The sequence below is a fragment of the Manduca sexta genome, chromosome 27 (assembly GCF_014839805.1).
Source record: "Manduca sexta isolate Smith_Timp_Sample1 chromosome 27, JHU_Msex_v1.0, whole genome shotgun sequence".
Classification (NCBI taxonomy): Eukaryota; Metazoa; Arthropoda; class Insecta; order Lepidoptera; family Sphingidae; genus Manduca; species Manduca sexta.
Genome location: NC_051141.1, coordinates 6,639,502 through 6,659,296, shown reverse-complemented (window position 1 = coordinate 6,659,296; position 19,795 = coordinate 6,639,502). Strand labels below are relative to the sequence as shown.

At 35.2% G+C, this 19,795-nt stretch overlaps 1 protein-coding gene across 1 annotated transcript in view; it reads left to right on the top strand.

Moving 5' to 3' along the window:
• The window catches only part of LOC115446091 (gamma-aminobutyric acid receptor subunit beta), a 34,245-nt gene that overhangs the window by 7,255 nt on the left and 7,195 nt on the right, over window positions 1–19,795 (top strand). Inside the window, exons 2-9 of the mRNA XM_030172648.2 lie at window positions 11,191–11,291; window positions 12,397–12,464; window positions 14,658–14,884; window positions 16,841–16,923; window positions 18,440–18,577; window positions 18,958–19,242; window positions 19,400–19,575; window positions 19,649–19,783. Of these exons, the coding sequence (XP_030028508.1) occupies window positions 11,191–11,291; window positions 12,397–12,464; window positions 14,658–14,884; window positions 16,841–16,923; window positions 18,440–18,577; window positions 18,958–19,242; window positions 19,400–19,575; window positions 19,649–19,783 (1,213 nt within the window). The remainder of the gene's footprint in view (window positions 1–11,190; window positions 11,292–12,396; window positions 12,465–14,657; window positions 14,885–16,840; window positions 16,924–18,439; window positions 18,578–18,957; window positions 19,243–19,399; window positions 19,576–19,648; window positions 19,784–19,795) is intronic.

Genomic DNA, 19,795 nt, shown 5'->3' with positions numbered 1-19,795 from the left:
AAATTGGCCCTTAATTTTCTGTAACTATTCAGGACCTTATTCAATGTTGTGCGGAAATTTTATTGATCATGTTTTTTAGACTTCTTTGTAATTATTCTATGATGTAATTCCTGGTTTTTATATGGGTAATATTTATAGTAATTATGAAATGCAAACTAGATAGTTCCAGAAGTTAATATAAAATCACTAACCTTAAAAATAAATAGTATAATCTTGGAGTTTTTTTTTTATAATCTAGAATCACACTGCAACTTAGATTGAAAGTCACCTATTGTCTTTTCATAATACCAAACTCACCTCTAATTTATACGTGTGATGTTCGAAAACGGAAATTTTGGCAACGAAATATTTAGCTGTCAAGCTTAACCCTTGTTGCTAACCTGCGAGTTGCGACAGTTAAATTTTATTTTAATGTTAATTGCCTACTGCCCCTCCGCAGGCAATTTGCTTGCGTGTTCACTTTATTTGAGGTTAGAAATCAATAATTTCAATAACATTTCCAACAGAAGCTTGTCGTAGTTGCATATGTATCTCTTCGCGCATGTTAATCGCGTAGAATTTTACGAAGCCTTTTATTATTTAATAATCTAACTTTTTTTAGGATTAGTATACTTAATGTCGCTAATGACAAAGATTGTACGCGGCGACCTGCATTCCTGAAAGCTTTGTACAATTATTTTTAATGAGAGCTCTTTCATTCCGCATGAGGCCAGTGGAGACGAAAGACCTACATCTTTAAGAATAGAGTAGGCCCGTGCCATGTGATGCTTTTGCCATCGTAAAAAAATGATGTTAGATAAAGAGCCGCCCGAGTGACTTAGTGTGGCATATTACATACACTTTTGTCAGAAATAATTTCACGTCAACTGTTAAAGGGACCCAGCCGATATTAACACGTTATTATGAAACAGTTGCGTTTTGTCATGTAAATCGACATGGCCAATAATTGCGTACACATGATTACACACTTTACATCCGAAGTGGGAAGAGGAATATAATACCACGTTTGGTTTTTCGAGTTAATTATTAACATACGGGTTACATAAATGGGATGTTTATTTTATCATAATGCAGATTTTGTATGAGTTAATTAATTAGCTAATATAAATAACAACTGACGATAAACTGTAAAATTCTGGGCGTACATCCAAATCGTGGTTTGCACGTATGGAGTAATAAATTTTTACTTCAAACCGATAACTTTGTAGCATTTGTGCCTTTACAACTAGAAATATATTTGATAAGGTTATAATTGCAACTCGTTTGAATTTAATTTAAAATAAGTTCTGTTATTGTTATTTGAATAAAATTAAGTATTTTGTAATTTCATTTATAACGTTTCATTTATAGTTCTTTCCATGTCTTGAAAGCTTACTTTAATTGACTGTTTTAGAATTTGACAAGACTCATTTCAGGTACAACAAAATTTGTTTTTATTACACAAATAACATTTAATCAAAAATGCGCCGAGTTACAACTTACTCCGTGCTTAGGGGAACCATTTTATAGGGCGAGTAGTAACGATAAAAGAAAATAGTTCTAAATTTTCACTCACTGTAAGAATATAAAACTTGTTTTTTTTTAATTTCTAGTTAAAATAATTCCAGTATATCTTTTGACTTTGTTGTCTGTTCTTATTGAAATATCCCTTCACTATAAATATAGCAATTCCTTTATACTATAGCCAATAAAAGTTGTATGATGACATTAGTTATTCATTTTCTAGTGACGGGTTGTGGTCGAGTTACTAATTCGTAGCGGTGCGCCAATGACGTCACATCCCTTGGCGCGAAATACAATTTATTTTAATAATAAGCAAAATTATGATGAATATATTTTGCTTTTGGTTGTGTGATTCAATAGGTTTGTACTATAGCTTCTAATGCATATTGGATATTTAGACTATGAAATGATATTGCAAGTCATCAAATATTTGTTAAGTGTTTACCAATGGATATGTTTCGCAAGTGGCCAGGATTCCCACAAATCTGACTTATGTCATGCTGACAAACACTGGCAACCGTATAAAATACACATGCGATCATTGCGAATAGGAGACAATACGTTTTGTTTGTTCATTGTTGTGGCCTGTGACCACTTACCCTAGATACGTTTTTTTCTATTGTAGAGGTCGATAAATGAACTGGGTCACCAGATTAATTCATCTCCTCGGTTAAATAAATGCAAGCTCATAAGAATTATGTGTTGCTTGCTGGCTTTAGAGTGAGGAATATTTCTACATAGGAAACGTAACATAATTCTATTTATTTTTCTAAGATGGATACTAGTTAGGCCAAACTTGTTCAGTTCTGCTGTAGATAAATATGCATGCAGTCTAGTTTTTTTTTGCCAACCACGGAAATGTCGGAAAATGCTAAAACCCTCAGAACAATAAAAATGATCATTTATCGAATAATTATCTTATGTAACCTGGATTTTATAACTGTCAAACAGTGCCAGTTTTTGGCATCCAGGGTCATATTTATATGTGCCTTATAGGGAACTTAGTCACTGCCTATTAGGATATTTATAATTACTAGAAACAATTATCTTTAATGTTGATCAAATAATTATTATGAAAATATATTTACGGAAAATTAAAGTCGAAACGGGTCCATGTTTTTCTAAACGAGCACAAAAACGAAAGGTCGTTTCATATCAGCTCAATTTTCTTAACGTACTATTATAAATTCCGCGAATAACGTATTCTGGGATCTGCATTGTATCCGTTGCTTAAATTGCAAAACTTAAAATATGCATTTTCCATCACATACCTGCGAGTTGGTGTACAGAATATTAAAACAGCTCGCTGAATGGCTGCGAGCGAAATGAGACCGTGATACCGGGGTAAAAGGGCGGGCAGTATTTAGTTTTCGGCATGCCCCGGGCCGGCCTACCCCGAGCTCCCGCTATGGACTATATTTAGAAGCCGTAAGCGGCGTCAAGTCCCTTAAAAATGTAAGTTGCGTTGACCCTGGATAACATTTATTTTTAACCACTGTGTCTATAATCTCAAATTGTTGTTTGTATTATTAAGTTACTAGGTTTAGCTTGCGGCCACGCCCGCATGAAGGTTTTGTGGGGTGTTTCCAATTTTGATTGACTAGTGAGGGCAAAAATTTTCGGTACAGCGCATGTATATCATGTGATTCCGACATTTTGGTTGTGGTTATAATTAAAAAGCACTAAGTTTAACTTTTTAAAAGATATTTAACTTTTTAATAAAATTATGACGATTTTCATCTCAGCAATTTAAGGTAAGTAAGTACTTACATTTTATAGTTCATAATATTATATTTCATCACAATAATATTTCATTGGAATTGGGTAATAAATCCTTATATCATACGGATTATGGAAGTGACTTGCTGTAATGCTAATAATAAAAACAAATTAATTACAAACAACGAAGGACGCGTAAAATTGTACTCATTATTATGATTTATTATTATATTAGCGGTACATTATATTGTAATTATGTTAAAACTTTTTAATTCCACGTTTTTAATTCAGTGTAATTTGCATAATTGCTTGCGTTCTCTATACACGTCCCCAATTACCTTTGGAAAATAAGTTGAAAATTACTTATAATACAATAATGACTTATCATATAAACGCTTCTATTTTGCAAGTCATTATAGATCAATTCCATAGATCGGACCTTTCTATTGATATGAGGTATTAAGTGTTTATATATCATATTACTGGCTTTTTGCCAACCACTAACGAAAACCTCAGTTGGCGAGAAAGAATTTGTTATCGGCGTCAATACCAGGACTTCGGAGCGCAACATTCACATTATTATCAAATAATGTACAGTATTAAATTTAAGTTTATATATTTTTGCAGGTTTTGATCGATAAAAAATGGAATAATTGTATAATATGCTCAGTTTTTTTAGTATATCGTACAGCCTTAGAGCCCTTAATTATTGTTTCATTCATAATCTATAATATTATATGAAGTTGAGGAGTTTGCTTGAACGAGGTAGTCTCAGGAACTACTGGTTAGAATTGAAAATAATTTATATAATGTTTTTAAACATAGAAATCTTCCGGACTATAAGATACTAAATCTTCATACCAAATTTCTTTAGTTCAGTAAGTATTTACTTATTTTATTTATACTTCACTCTCCATTAAAAAAAAATCTCAAACGACATACCTTTTCGTTAATTCAAGAAAAATGTTTTATAAACATCTATCGTCAGTTTACTGTTATATTCTAAACTTTATGGTATGGTATTAATGTTCAAATTGACTTTGAAGGTTTTGTTACGAATTTTTTGTATGGGAATACAGAAAAGTGTTGTTTTTAGACTTAATTTTCTCTCCGTAAGAACCATCCTCGTCCTTTAAGGAATAATATAAATAAAGAATTAGCAAAATCGGTTCAGCTGCTCTCGAGATTTACGCTTAGCAAAATATTCAGCGATTCATTTTTATATTATATATTATAGATTAACTTCACCTACAAAAAATATATGCAGCAATGTACCTATCTAGGGAAGCTTTATATTGTATATCGGTATTCCGTTTCTCCACCTTGACATCCGAGGTTTCGACTAAATTGCTCTTAATTCCGCGGAAATGGTAAGTTGGCCACTGAACATTGCCTACGTTTGCAGCATCTGAGACATAATTTATACGTGCCTTCCAAGATAGTTAGTTATTCGATTCCATTTTAGTAAATGAACTAACAATTGAATTGATGAAAATGATAGTCCGCATAGATGATTTCCTATCTCAAGTTAGGTAATACGTATCGACCTCAAGCAATGTAATCAATAGTATTGTGAATTAAATCAATATTAATGTAGGTACTGGTTTTGAGTTGTAATAAAAATAAATCCATGATCCCATGTTTTATTATTACACATACCTACCACAGAAAATATTACGTGTTTCACTATTTTTGCAAGTGGGGTTGAAATAGATTTTCACAAAATTGAGCATTAGAGTGGCATAAGTAATTTTATTTTTAATGTTAGATCATCGTATGTTATACTTGTACACAGATTCTCTAGTAAACACTCTTTTTAATTTAACAATCTGCTATTAAACTTGAACTTCTTAACAAGGAATTAAATGCACATTTACAAATTGTAATGTAAAGAAAAACCTCTATACATAAAAATACAGTATTATAAAATATACTTACTGTATATATAAATTTAAATAAAACAAAGACTTTTCTTCATAACAGCACAAGCGGTCAAACACCAGCCCAACTTGATATTATTTGAAGAGATTAATTTCGTCAAAGGGCGGCGAGAAAGTTTTGATGCTCCACTTGTTTTGCGATGACACTTGCGGCGAGAGGGCTTAACTACTTTTCAATTAACTATTGAAGCCTTTTGCTTAAACGCCGCCTCAACAGGTTTCGAGAATATATTAATATTTAAATCAGCAGTTAATTTGCATCGAAAATAAAGCATTTTCTTGATGAAACTGATAATGATTTATCTTTACGTTGATTTTTAAACGATTTTTTCTTTAGATTAATTGTTTTTTGTGTATTCAACGCAACAATATTACACAGCGATTAAATAATACGTCACAGTGACCAGCAAAAATATCTAATGTATTCTATAATAATTAGTGCGAAGTTGTTGGGAGAAATCTCATCGAGTTTAATTGGTACTGAGAGTTGTTTGTAGGCTACCGTACTGCTCAACAATAGGCGAGCGCCTTATTTATATTGTTACTGGCTTTTGCTCGCGGTTTCGCCCGCGTGAAGGATTTTTTCGGGATAAAAAGCCCGCTGTATATTTTCTCGAGATACAGAGTAGCCTATAACCTTCCCAGGGTCAACTATCTCCAAACGAAACTTCATAAAAATCCGTTCAGTACATTTTGAGAAAAGCGATAACATACAAACAGACAGAAAAGGGGATTTTGTTTTAAAAAATGTATAGGTTACAAAAAAGGACAAAGTTTATCTACATTAAATACTTAAAGCGATAAATTTATTTATTTTGATAAGAGTGTGATAACTATTCTAAAATGTGCATTGTTAAAAAACTATCCGATTTAATTCAATTTATGGCTCTCTATTTTGGTCATGTGTCTTCCACATAAAAGGTAAATGATAGTATATACTATTGCGGATTTTAATTTAGAACTAATTAAGACAAACAATTCTACGGCACATCATCTTTCTCCCACTCAAACGCTTTAGGCAGCGTACGCCTAAATAGCATTTTTTTCCCGACTTACTTAATAATATTATGAAACACAGTAACAGGTAAAATACCAATGCCATGTTACACGGACAAATAACTAAAATATTTTATTTTATAGTTTTTTTTAACTAAATATTTTATCTTATACAGGTATATAATAAAACGCTTGCAGTAAAAATAGTTGTACTTAGACGTCGTACTTAGTGTCTTCCGTACTTATTTTTCCTTGCTGATAATTTAATTATTTACAAAAAGTAATTACTTTCCTTATGATTCTTTTTATAGAGAAGATCAAGTTCTAAAAATATAGTCGTTGTGGAAAAGATTATATTAAGAACGATAATATGAGGACAGGACAAAATTATAAATTCTTTCATTATTTGTCATACATAATATTTGAGAAGTTAAAAATGAATCCAAATACGTAGGTATAAATGTAAACTGGCACATAACGTTATGCTGTGAACTGTATAATAAAATTTATATATTGTGGCTGTGTGTTAATCAGAAGTCCAAAACGTTTTAAACTCGATTAAAGGGGCAATACTGCTTTTGTATTTCTACAGGGACTCACGTCGACTTCGCAAAGCACAACTTTCAGCGAACAAAAGAAATAAAAAGAACCACAGAGGAGTCTTAATCGCCGATCCTTTTTCCCTATAATTTCGTCATTGAAGAAAAATTCGTACGACTTTTATGTTTAAAGGAAATTTATTCGATATTGAATCGTTCGAGTTTGTTCAACCATATTAATTTTTAGGTAACATTTGTGATGTTTACTATTTACGTCATTGTATTGACAGCACTCGCAAACTCATTACGTATAGATAAGGTTTATTGGTTTGATTGAAGTGTATGTTTGTTTTTATTAGCCAACCACAGCGAAGCTAAGGAAGGTTTGAATTTTGATAGTGTGTAACGTATGTTAGCATTATAATATCGAAGAGGATAAAAATTCAAATACCATAAGGGTCAATAACATCGCCTGCCTCGGTGGCGTAGGAGGTCCTGGATTCAAATCCCGGGTCGGACAAAGTGATATTTCGGTTTTTCTACTCAGTGTCAGACCGTAGTCCCGAATTTGTGCCCGATATGGCGATAGGCTCGCGCATCATGGGACGGAACACACTTGGCGAAAAGTGGGTGCCTTCGTTGCGCCTCTGCATACCCCTTCGGGGATAAATGCGTGATGTTGTGTGTGTATGTACATCGATGATACAGGAGAGTCATAAAACAACATTTTTTGTTTCACAATATTTACATTATACTAATTAAAATGTTTTTTTAGACTTTTCAAATTTACGCCGTAATTTCTTAATTTCAAATGATATAAAAATTTTAAGGATACCGAATACCGATCGATGAAAAAAAATCAGTTCAGTGATACTTAAGACCTAAGAACTCTCATGAGAATTGAAGTGCATCGTCGATATGTACCTATATGTCTACCTATCTTCTGTTATTACGACTTAGACAATCCGTTTCACTTCACTGTAACAGATTTTATGATAGGTTAAATCACAACACAAAAAGAACTTAAAAAATTCTCATAACTAAAATCACGCCACGAAACATGTTCAAAAAGAACTGAAAATTACGTAACAATAAAAAAGGATTTCTATCTGAAATAATAGAGTGAATCAAATACTTCAGGCCGCATGCCGCTTGTAGTGCTTACATAACTAAGGACGTTATTAAACCAAGAGGCATCATCATACTCATACTACAGGCTAAAATTTTAAACTGGAGTATTGTTTTACGCTCTTCAATTGTTTTTAACATTGTTCATAGGGATTTAGGCTTTATTTACATTGTTCATAATAAACGCGATTATTTTCATTTACCTTAGTGGAAACAACACTTGATCTACACTCGGATATTTTGGGTTGAGGAGAAATATAACTGTTGAAACTCCATTTCGTCAAGCCTATAAATGCACAACTATTTATAATATAATACTATTTAAATACATGACTTAGATATATTTTTCAAATCATAAAACCCATATTTATATGTAAAACCAGATATCCTTTAACTCAAATGCTTCAAGATTAATGAGATAAAATATGTATACTTTCTATAATAATAATGTAACACAAAGTGAATTTTATATTTTTAACTCGTCTTTTTGACTTACGTTGTCATATAAAGGAAAAGAATTGTCGCCCACAACGCCTCGCAACCGAATATTAAACTTTTATTTATACGATGTAAATGTATGTATATCAATAAATTAAAAATAAGAACAATAAGATAGTTCACTTGAATCTGTAAACAAACACTTAACACAACGTCATGAAGCCATTCAAGGATAAGTAAATGCGATTTATAGGTACAAAGTTATTATATTAACTGATATATTATTAGGTATAGACAATAACCTATATATATATATATATATATATATATAGGTCAAGATCCTACATTGCTATGAACACAGTGCAAAATGTTTCATTGCGTGCGACATTGGAGACACCATAAAAAAACAGAGCATATTAATTGAAATTATTTCGGATTAAAATTTTAATTTTCACAAAAAGTTGACTGCGCTATGACTTTGTATAATTTGCATATTCATATCATTGTAAGGCTTTCATATCTAACGTTTCGTGCAGTATTAAAATAGATTTGGAATTATAGCATCTTGATTTTGGAATTAAACACTTGAATCGACACGTGTATTTCAAAGGGAACTCATTCTCATAATCGTGTAAGTAGGTATTTAATTAACCGCGTAGTGCAAATAAACGCTTGGCACATGCTTGTTTGGCTCCTTCTATGATCAAAACTTTTGGCGTTTATGACAACATCAATAGTAAATTTTTTTATTGCTTTGAATGACGAGAGAAGCTTGCCGTTCGCCTGATGGTAAGCAATACGACCGCCCATAAACAGTAGAAACACCATCCAACACCTTGAATTACAAAGTATTGTTTGATATTCCACTGCGCTCGCCATCCTGAGACATGAGATGTTAAGTCTCATTATGTCTATTAGTTACATTGGCTACAATGACCTTCAAACCGGAACACAGCAGTGACTACGCACTGCTGCTTGGTGGCAGAAAAACATACATAACATAAATTGTGAACACTTTCTGTAAATTCATCTTATGTTATTTTACTTCATACTCGTAATAATATGATAAATACAAATGTTTTGATGCATCTTGGAAGTTATCGTGGAAACAACTGAACCGATTTGGATGAAATTTGGCACACGGACAGAAGATGTTCTGGATTAAGCTACTTTTTATTCCGGTAATTGCCCCGTTGGGGAATATTTAAATTTTTAATCTGATTTTAAGACGACGTTACAACTCGCTACATTGATGTAGCTATTTTTGAAGCGGCAAAGAATTCTGACACAGGCGAAACCGCGAGTAACACCTAGTTGGACATGGACACAGTTTTAATTGGATCATTTTATTCGCAATGTAATAATATCATTAATTATTCAGCAATCGTATCACAGCCAATGTCAGTTCTAGTGTAGAAATTTTATGTTATTGGTCTCAGGAAAATGCAGATATTTACGATGTTATAGATATAGTGACAATTTGTGTGTATTGACCCTATAAAAAAACCGATGAGCTGTATTCTGTGAACCTGTTCAGGTCTTATCAGTGATGTGTTTGAGGTCTACGCTGTATGGGTTCACAGTGTCTTTGAAGTCTGGCAGCCGGTCTTTTGGGTTCCGATTTAATTAAACGTAGAATAGAATTCCCAAGCTTTCAACCATCTTTTGTATTGAACGTCGGATGTTTTTAAGTTCAATAGCGTCGCGAATCACCTAGGTAAGAATCGGTATTCTTTGGCAAGGATTTGTGGCTTATCCAATCGCAGATAATGATTTGAGCCTTCTTCAGAGTGTTAAGCAATTGTAGACTTCGTAAAGCGTTGATGTTTCACGTCAACTATACGTTATTTTACGCGGGTCTCCATATATCTTTTTGTTTGGCCGATTTAACATTTAACCTACACAAAATTGGAAACAGACACAAAAACACGAAACTTATAAAGCGCTAAAGTTGAACTATATGACAACGATCTGATATATTATGTCACGTGACCTGCTATCATAAGTCTTTATTTAATGTCTCATGACAAGTACAGCTCGGTACCATGCACAATTTTGTAATTCCAAGTACCAAAGTAGTGTCGCTATTGTATAAAACGGTCGCGTTCCATTAGGCAAGCGAATTGCTCTGTCTTTCATTACATATAAGTTCAGATTTTGATAATGTAGAATCATATCAAAGGAATAATATACGAGAATATATGATAGTATTACTAGAGATACATTATTTTTACCTTTATTCATGCGAAAATATTGAATATGCGATCTGAACAGTTAAGCTCAACAATAAATAAATGTTTGATAATTGTGACATTCAATTCGTTAAAAATTGTCAAAAAATGTAAACACAATGCATCGGTAAAGTAGCATAGTACGTTAGCAATAATAGATATTGTTGAAGTACATTTTCATTTTACCAGTTTCACGACTAATGACGAAATTCTTTTTTTACTTAGTATCCAGCTTAATTGTACGTACACCAACAAGAAAAGAAAAAGTATACTGTACTTAATATCAAAACCTATATAGAGGTGGTGTGGATTGGCGGTTTTATCGCCCATGGCAATACAATTTTAATAAAAAAAATCTACAGCACCCTATTATTATAAACTTCTACCAATAGTACTGAAATAATTGACCGAGGACATAACGTTACAGTGTTATTAAACATTCTTTCGAGATTCGATTCGACAAAGTATTTCCTTTCGAATCTTTATGCCCACCAATAATATAAATTATTTCATTAATTCTGAAGTAAAATAATAAATGTAAAAATATTGACTTTTTACATTAAAAAAGAAATTAAGCGCCGCCAAATTAACTCTGCCATTTATTGGCGGAAATTTATATTCTTTTAATATCGGGACAACGTCCTTGGGCGTAGTTCTTATTAATTGAATATGTTCTGAGCCATGTTTTTGTTGCAGGGGTGCGGGTGGAGGCGGCATGTTTGGTGACGTAAATATATCAGCCATTTTGGATTCATTTAGTATTAGTTACGACAAAAGAGTAAGACCGAACTATGGGGGTAAGTAACGAAATACAATTTATTTTTGTTCTACATAAATATAAATCAAACCTAAATACAAATCTGAGATGCTTCGGCATACAGATGTTTAGTACAATTTCCTGTCACAATAACAGTGTCTTTAAACTTATTTGATTATATAAAAGTAATTCAATGCCGCCGTCCGTATTTGGTGCAGAGGTTAGATTAGTGCGGCACCATATAGATACGAAGATTATGCTTAACAGAGATAGCTACCCATAAGGACTATGTGGAAATATATATTCATATTATAATATTAGTAAATAGTAAAATTTAAATAACAAAAGTATAATCAGAAATATTAATAATATATTCATGGATACTTTTAATGATATTTTGTTTTAATACTACTTACGATAATATTCATGTTATTGAAAATTAAGAATAGAATAAGATTTTGGAACAACAAATATTTTTTGCCAAATTCACTCTATTATTCCTAACAAACAGGAAAATTATCTAAATTTAATGAAATTTATAATAATAAATAAAGACAAGCACGTTGTTATTGGACTAAGTTATCCTTTCAAATTACCCTTTACTTTGTCTACAATTTAATTGAAGAGCTCATGCAACGAGATAGTGGATGTATGAAGCGCATAGAAAGATTAGGTTAGGTTAATAATTTAAAAGAATGGGCCGTATGAGTAATCGATTAACTGCTTCCTATTATAAAATATCTTGAACTTATCGCCTGAGTAACTGCTTGTTGGTATACTTGGCCGATATAATGTTGCCTAGGTATGACTACCGCGCTGAGGACCCAGATTCGAATTCCGGGTCAGGCCGAAGAATGTGTGACTAAGTCATGAAAATTACTTAGTCGCAGCTCGGAATCAAGAAGTTGGCGGTGTTATACATTCATAACTCAGAAAGAATGTAAAGCCTTTGGTCCTGCATCTGATCTCTTACTGGTCATGTAGTTGAGATTAGCGGCCGTGGCTAAAATTCAAATATGAGGAATATTTATTTTATGTTTATAAAACTACTTAGGAGTTGTACTGAGCTATAGACATGCGCAAAACAGTTATGGCATATATAAAACCTGACACTTGTGATGTGTTGTGTATTATATCGATTTCAGGACCACCCGTGGAAGTGGGGGTTACCATGTACGTGCTCTCCATCAGCTCTCTGTCTGAAGTGAAAATGGTATCTTATTTTCAGTGCAATATGTATTAAAGACACAGCGCATAGCAAGATTCTTGTCCCTTAGTACATCACCAGCATTATACCGTTCATCGTAGCACCCGTGTCCACGGTTCGATTGCATTGTACAATAGGCGTGACGCACGATAGGGTAGCATTCGCATCGGGTGGCGCGTGGGTCGCGCGGGCGCGGGTGCGTGGTGCGCTGTGTCGTCGTGCCGCGTCCGCTCGTACCGCTCGTACCGCTCGCCACCGCTGGCCACACGCACTCCGCGCCTCTCGCGTTCCTTCTCCGCTCGCCACGCGGCACGCCCGCCCCGCTCGCCCGGCGATGGGGCACGTCATCGTGCTCTGGTTTGGTTTTCACGGCGCGAGGCGCGCGCGCGACTCACACTTGGGCTTGATTGCAGGTCCGCCAGTGGAGGTGGGCGTCACCATGTATGTGCTCTCTATCAGCTCCGTCTCCGAAGTGCTCATGGTACTCGCCACTGTCAGTTCACGCTTGTCTCGGTCGCTTCGGCAGCCGCGCCGTTGCGACCGAGCAGCCCCAGACACGAGGCTGCGAGCATGTCCGCGTTTGGTGGAGCAGATCGCCCTTTATCAGCCCACTTGCTTTCTTATTATGTGTCATGTGATATTAACGTTTCTTTCAAATTTGATCCTTGACGTCATAATAAGAAAAGCAACCATTACTACCCTGAAATTATCCAGTTGTGTGTTCTTGCAGTTCTCGTAATTCCAAAGTTGCTGCCGTATAGTTTGGAAGTGATGACGTCTGTTTCATGATAATTTTATTTCACTAAATAGATTTCGATTTGCAACAGTTTTACAAGCTTAAGATGGAATTTAAAACATATGAATATGTCTAAACAGATCATCATCACTTACTAAATAGTTTACATTCGTTGATGTAATGAATTTATCCACTATGAAATCTTATTGCTTTGTACTTATAACCTTGACTCAGTTATATCGGCAAAGTTTAATTGTTCAGTGAATAATAATAAATGGAATGGAATATTGTAACCACTGTGGATTTGCGACGACTGTACTACTCTTATCGTAACTCATTTTGTAGTTTGTCGTATATGTACGTATTATATGTATTTACTGGAATAGTGCCAACTAAAATGTAATATCTCTGTATTAATTGTACTCTCCAGTGACTTGGAATATCGATACAAGCTGACTGTACCCAATCAGTTGTTTCAAACCATGCTTCCTGACCTTTATCTGTACTTTACTGTTTACTACCATGCTTTTTTGCTGGTCGGGAGAACGTCACTCGGTTTACAAAAGTACTGAGTGAGCTTGCTACGCGTATGTTTGGGTGAATGACCCCGAAGTGGAAACCAAATCAAAGTTGGAAAGGTCACAATGAGACGTGACCCATGGCCCGGGGGAGGGGTGTCGCCTGATAATATACCAAATCGCAAACTCACCAATCAGATCATTAATGAACGTTAACTTATTCTACAGACCTTTTCCAAAATTTTCTGATGAGTAAATATACGTGCGGGCTTGTTAGCTTAAGTGAAGACAGGATTGCCTTTATCGAGCCGTGGGTGTCTGCCTGCGCCGCCGCTCACTCACATCGCCCTTCCCAACCACAACAGCACCTACCTTCCTCTTCATTATTAGATCTCACCTGTGTTTTGAAGGCTTCATCACGTCTAAACTTTCTGCACATTTTGTTTGTTTTTAATTGTTTCAAGCTTAACGCTCGATTTGTTTCTTGGATGTCGTAAAGTGGCTATGTCGATCTAATGTAACTTTGCCTCTATCTACGATAAAATAACCTTCGGATATTCGCAGTCTTCGAATTTACTATTTTAATAAGTGTCGCAATTGATGTTGTCCCAGATTTTGTGTTGAACGGAACCTTTTTCCAAATACGCATGCCGATGTTAGATGTTTACGTACCAATAGTAAAATTCTTTAAAACTTCTTAAAACGTAGTTCAAAGAATTAATACTTGTTTCATAAAATCAAAAAACGAACATAGCTCCTACAATATCATCGCAAAACTTCTTAAATTTATAATAAATTGAATTGACGTTGTAGAAGTTATGTCCAAATGTAAATTGAATTTCAATATATAAAGTTGTAACAAAATTACGAAATATTTGAATCAAATATTCTATTCCGCTTGGCATTATGTTCAACGCTTTAATTCCGCATTTCTATTCTTCTCAGGACTTCACGCTGGATTTTTACTTTAGACAATTTTGGACGGACCCAAGGTTAGCGTACAAAAAAAGGACAGGTGTGGAGACGCTTTCCGTTGGGTCAGAATTTATAAAAAATATATGGGTACCTGACACATTCTTCGTAAATGAAAAACAATCTTATTTCCACATAGCGACGACAAGTAATGAATTTATCCGTATTCACTACTCCGGCTCAATTACTAGAAGTATCAGGTAAATATTCATTCCTTTAAAATACAAGCTTGCCTTTTTGATATTCCAGAATATAACAAAAACCGGACAGTAAATGTTATGCAAGCTTTCCAATTTAGCCTTACCCATAAACAGCAACTGTTAACGATTTTCGCTACTGGTGCGTAGTTAGTATGACCATGTTCAATGGTTTTATCGCAAGACTTCCTTATTTTGTTTAATAATAATGATTATAATATCAAAAAACAATATATTTCCTTTTCAAAATATGATATTAATTTATTGATATGGCGAATCGGAGCTATTTAATGCGATGATAATGTTTCGTATAAATTATATATCACTGAAAGCTAAATAATATTCTTCATATTTATATACAAGTATCTCAAGAAAAAAAAACATTAAATTATGCGAATAAAAAGTAACCTTAAAAAAAAAACATTACACAGTATACTAGACATCAAATCACAAGTGACAAGTCATCACGTCGTCCTGCAAATAACGTCAAAGAGAAAATATGAAAAAATTTACATAGGTGTTTTGCATTTCACGGTAGATTGAGTAACCCTATCGTTATCATGCTATCATGAGCGTAAAATTTTTGTATAACAATCCTCCAAATGTCCGCTTTATATAATCTTAGAACTTTTTGTCTTAAAATATTAAAAAGCACAAATTTAAAATTTTGCAACATAAACTCTAGAGTGAAAATCTTTGTTTTAATATTGTGATGTCACAGCAAGCATTTTCTAACGTGTCTTATTAAGTTGAGAATTAGTAAAGTTTAAGTAGAAAAGGGTTTTCAATGTTTATCAACGTACATAAGTGACAGCGAAGGCACCTATCCTTAACGCCATGCCCTAGCAATACGCCTTTCGATTGAACATGTCATTCCTATACAATTTTATTGGCGTCAACGATTGTAGAAAGGTGTCTTGGGTACTGCCTCAACTATGTCTCTGATGTTTTTTTAAACTTTTATTTTTTTGCCTAGACCTACGTGTCTTCCTTTATATCTATACTAATATACGAAGCTGACGAGTTTACTCATTTCCTGGAAAGCGCTAATCTTAGGGAATACTCAACTGATTTTGAAATTTGTTTTCACTAATTAGAAGCTACATTAGCTCTGGCTGCTGTAGGCTACTCATAATCGTGGTAAAATATTAATTCTGCAAAATCTTTTCAAGCGGACGGAGCTGGAGGCAAATTCTAGTAGTATAATATTACAACAACGAAACTGGCTAATTTGTGATGCATTCAATTTTCAAACGATCCATCTTTTATATATGCTTGGAACTCGCTGTGGTCAGCATCTGGTCTGGTCAACTTCTAATAAAATGTGATGCACTTATGTATTAGCCCTTCCCAGATTTATACCTTTTTATTTGCTTATTCTAATCTGTTATTATCTCTCTATCGTTTCTATCTGTCGTTTTTGTCGACAGTTTTTTCCATTTTGGAAAGAGAGACTAGATAAATCAATCTAGATTTTGCCAGTAAAAATGTTGGGTCTACTCTCTGATGAACGTCGATTCGAACGGCTTCGAAATCGAAATGTCCAGAAGACAATTCCCAGAAAAAAATGATTTCTATCAGTTAAATATATAATAAACTGAGTTAGTTGTTTTAATATGTCATCCACGATGGTAACTTATAAGTAGTTTGCCTTAAATTCCAATTTTTATATATTATATTACTTACCAGGAGTTCACGAATTGTGTTTCGAATAGTTTTTATTATAATTAATTAGCCTCTTTTTCAAAATGTGGCATAAAAATGATTTAAGTTTTGTTCAAAATTATGATTTTCCCTCTGCCATTTATTCTTTTTGTAATTTAAGGATTGCGAATATCACATGATCAACATATTTAGACAACGAGGAACAAAACACAATTTTTTAGAATCCATAATTGTTAAGAATAAATTATTACATTACATCAAATAATGATAATTGTATAAACATATTCATTTCAGATTGACCATAACAGCATCATGTCCAATGAATCTTCAGTACTTTCCGATGGATAGACAACTATGTCACATAGAAATTGAAAGTTGTAAGTATTTTTAATATAATATTAATTGATATTATATGTTAACAAGCTCACGTGTTCAAATTGTGCGTGTTTTTACTAACCACAGTTCTTGCTAATAATGTTTAATTTATAATTTTACCAAACAATAATTATTACGTATATCATCGATGTATAATAACAGAGTAAGTAACCGAAGCACGCTTTCTGTGTGTCCCCAGTATATTCTTAATCCGATTTTGTGAAACTACTAACACATTCAGACTTGTGCGAAACACTTCAAAGATGATAGAAAAATAAACGAAAAGACTGATACGTGTGTATTTGTGCTCACCATAAGCAATCATTGATTTGATTCTTTACCACAATGCATATCACTAGGCTTACAGATATTGTGTTGTGACCACTTTTTGTATCACAGATGCTACTCAGGAATAACTTGTGAGCACAAGCGTTTAAACAAACCGTCGACACGTGCTGCGATCCCCTCGTGTTTTCATAAGTTGGGATGTCTCCTTCTCGCATACAGCACCCGCAGAAGGCAGACTCGTAACGATAGTAAGCCTTTGTTCTCACGAGCATCAAGCGAAAGAAATGATAATGCAACATCGACGCTGCGACATGCTGAGCGGGCCGAAGGAGGCGGGGACGGTGACGCTCGCGGATTTCATCATCGAGGGCTGAGCCTCGACTCCATCGCACACAACCAAACACCTCCACCATCGCCGCTTCTGCTCCTCACCGCAAACCTACTGCATTCAGCATTCCGCATACAGACGATCGCTAGCATGATTGTTCTTAGATATCGAATTTACTGCTCTATCAGTAGTCTTTTTACCCCACTTTTTTATAAACCGACATTAATATACTAAGTAGCATCAAGATAGTTTTTTGTAGATAAACCATTTTTATTTCAGCCTTTTCAGTAGGTAGATTTTAGTAGACTTATATTTTTCTATCATCCGTTGCGAGGCGATCCGAGTGTCATGCGGGACAAGTTTGTCACCCCTCGGGTCGTCTCTCTCCGTCTGGCCATTCAAGCTCGCGAGTCACGTCCTGACATTGGCGCGGACGCGTGAGGGATACGCGATGCTTCGCAGCGTAAGTGATAGCGTTTTGTGTGTTTGGCATGTCTCCGGAGTCGGATACACTATGAGAGACATTCGGTACAATTGGAAGGACGGACTGGCCAGCGTCGGCATGAGCAATGAGGTGCAGCTGCCGCAGTTCCGCGTGCTTGGCCACCGTCAGCGCGCCACTGTTGTTACGTTGACGACAGGTAACAAATTGCATTAGCCGCTCTCCCAGCACTATCCGTCCATCGCTCTGCCACCGACCCCGTCTCCCTCAGCCCGTGTGCAGATGATCGATACCGTGACACTAGCACACACGCTAACACGACACGACAGCCGCACGACGAGACGCGCGAATCTGAGCTCGCGAATCCCCCGCTCTTACCCCGACCGAATGATGACTCGTGTTGTAAAACCCATTGCGATGGGCCTGGGGTTGTTTCATTTATAATGTCCGCTGCGCACAGTCGGCTACACCATGCGGGACATCCGATACAAATGGAACGAGGGGCCCAACTCTGTGGGTGTTTCCAGCGAGGTGTCACTGCCACAGTTCAAAGTGCTGGGTCATCGCCAGCGAGCCATGGAGATCTCCCTTACAACAGGTACATGGGTTCGCGGGGGAAAGTAACAACGACTTGGGAAATTTTAAAAGACACCACAACGTGGAACACTGGACAAAAACAGCCACGAATCTATCACGTCCTGCTTTTGTATTTATGCACAAAACACTGAGTGGTGTGATATAGTCATATAAACTTGTGACTGTGTTTTTTTAAGTATTGTGTTAACAAAATAACTACTTCTTTATTATAAATATATTTTACGACAGTCGGGGTTACAATAGCTTTTTTTTAATTCAAGTATGTATTTTACTAACCCTTAAATACGTAAAAAATACGTAATAAATATTTAGCAGTAGTTGCCCATAATTCTCGGAGAAAAGAATTTCAGATTTTGTAATAAATAATAATTTAATTTCCAGGAAACTATTCAAGATTGGCGTGTGAGATACAATTTGTCCGTTCTATGGGATATTATTTAATTCAGATATACATACCCTCGGGACTGATCGTTATCATATCATGGGTATCATTTTGGCTAAATCGAAATGCTACTCCAGCCCGCGTTGCTTTGGGAGTAACCACTGTATTGACGATGACGACGCTCATGTCCTCCACTAACGCCGCTCTGCCCAAGATCTCGTATGTCAAGTCTATTGACGTTTACCTCGGCACCTGCTTCGTGATGGTCTTCGCCAGTTTACTAGGTATATTCTATTTTATAATACCATAGCACTGCGATTTAATTTGTCATAAAGCGAAATTTTAATGGAAATCTGCGTCGATGCGAATTATATTTATGTCATAGGTTCTATCTGATTGAAAATCAACGTAAGTATAGACGGCGTTTTTATATCTTTTCAGAATACGCCACCGTCGGCTACATGGCCAAAAGAATACAAATGCGGAAACAGAGATTCGTCGCCATACAGAAGATAGCGTCCGAGAAGAAGATGCCAGTTGATTGCCCGCCAGTGGGAGATCCTCACACCCTTTCCAAAATGAGCACTCTGAGCAGATGTCCCCCAGGCAGACCATCGGTATGTTGCTATTGGTCTCACAAACAATGTTAACATTTTACTTTCATGAATTTATTGACATTTTCTTAATCAGGAGGTCCGTTTCAAGGTCCACGATCCAAAAGCACATTCAAAGGGCGGTACATTAGAAAACACAATCAATGGGGGAAGGGGTGGTGCAGATGAAGAGAATCCAGGGCCGCCACCTCACTTATTGCATCCCGGAAAGGTAAATTGAACT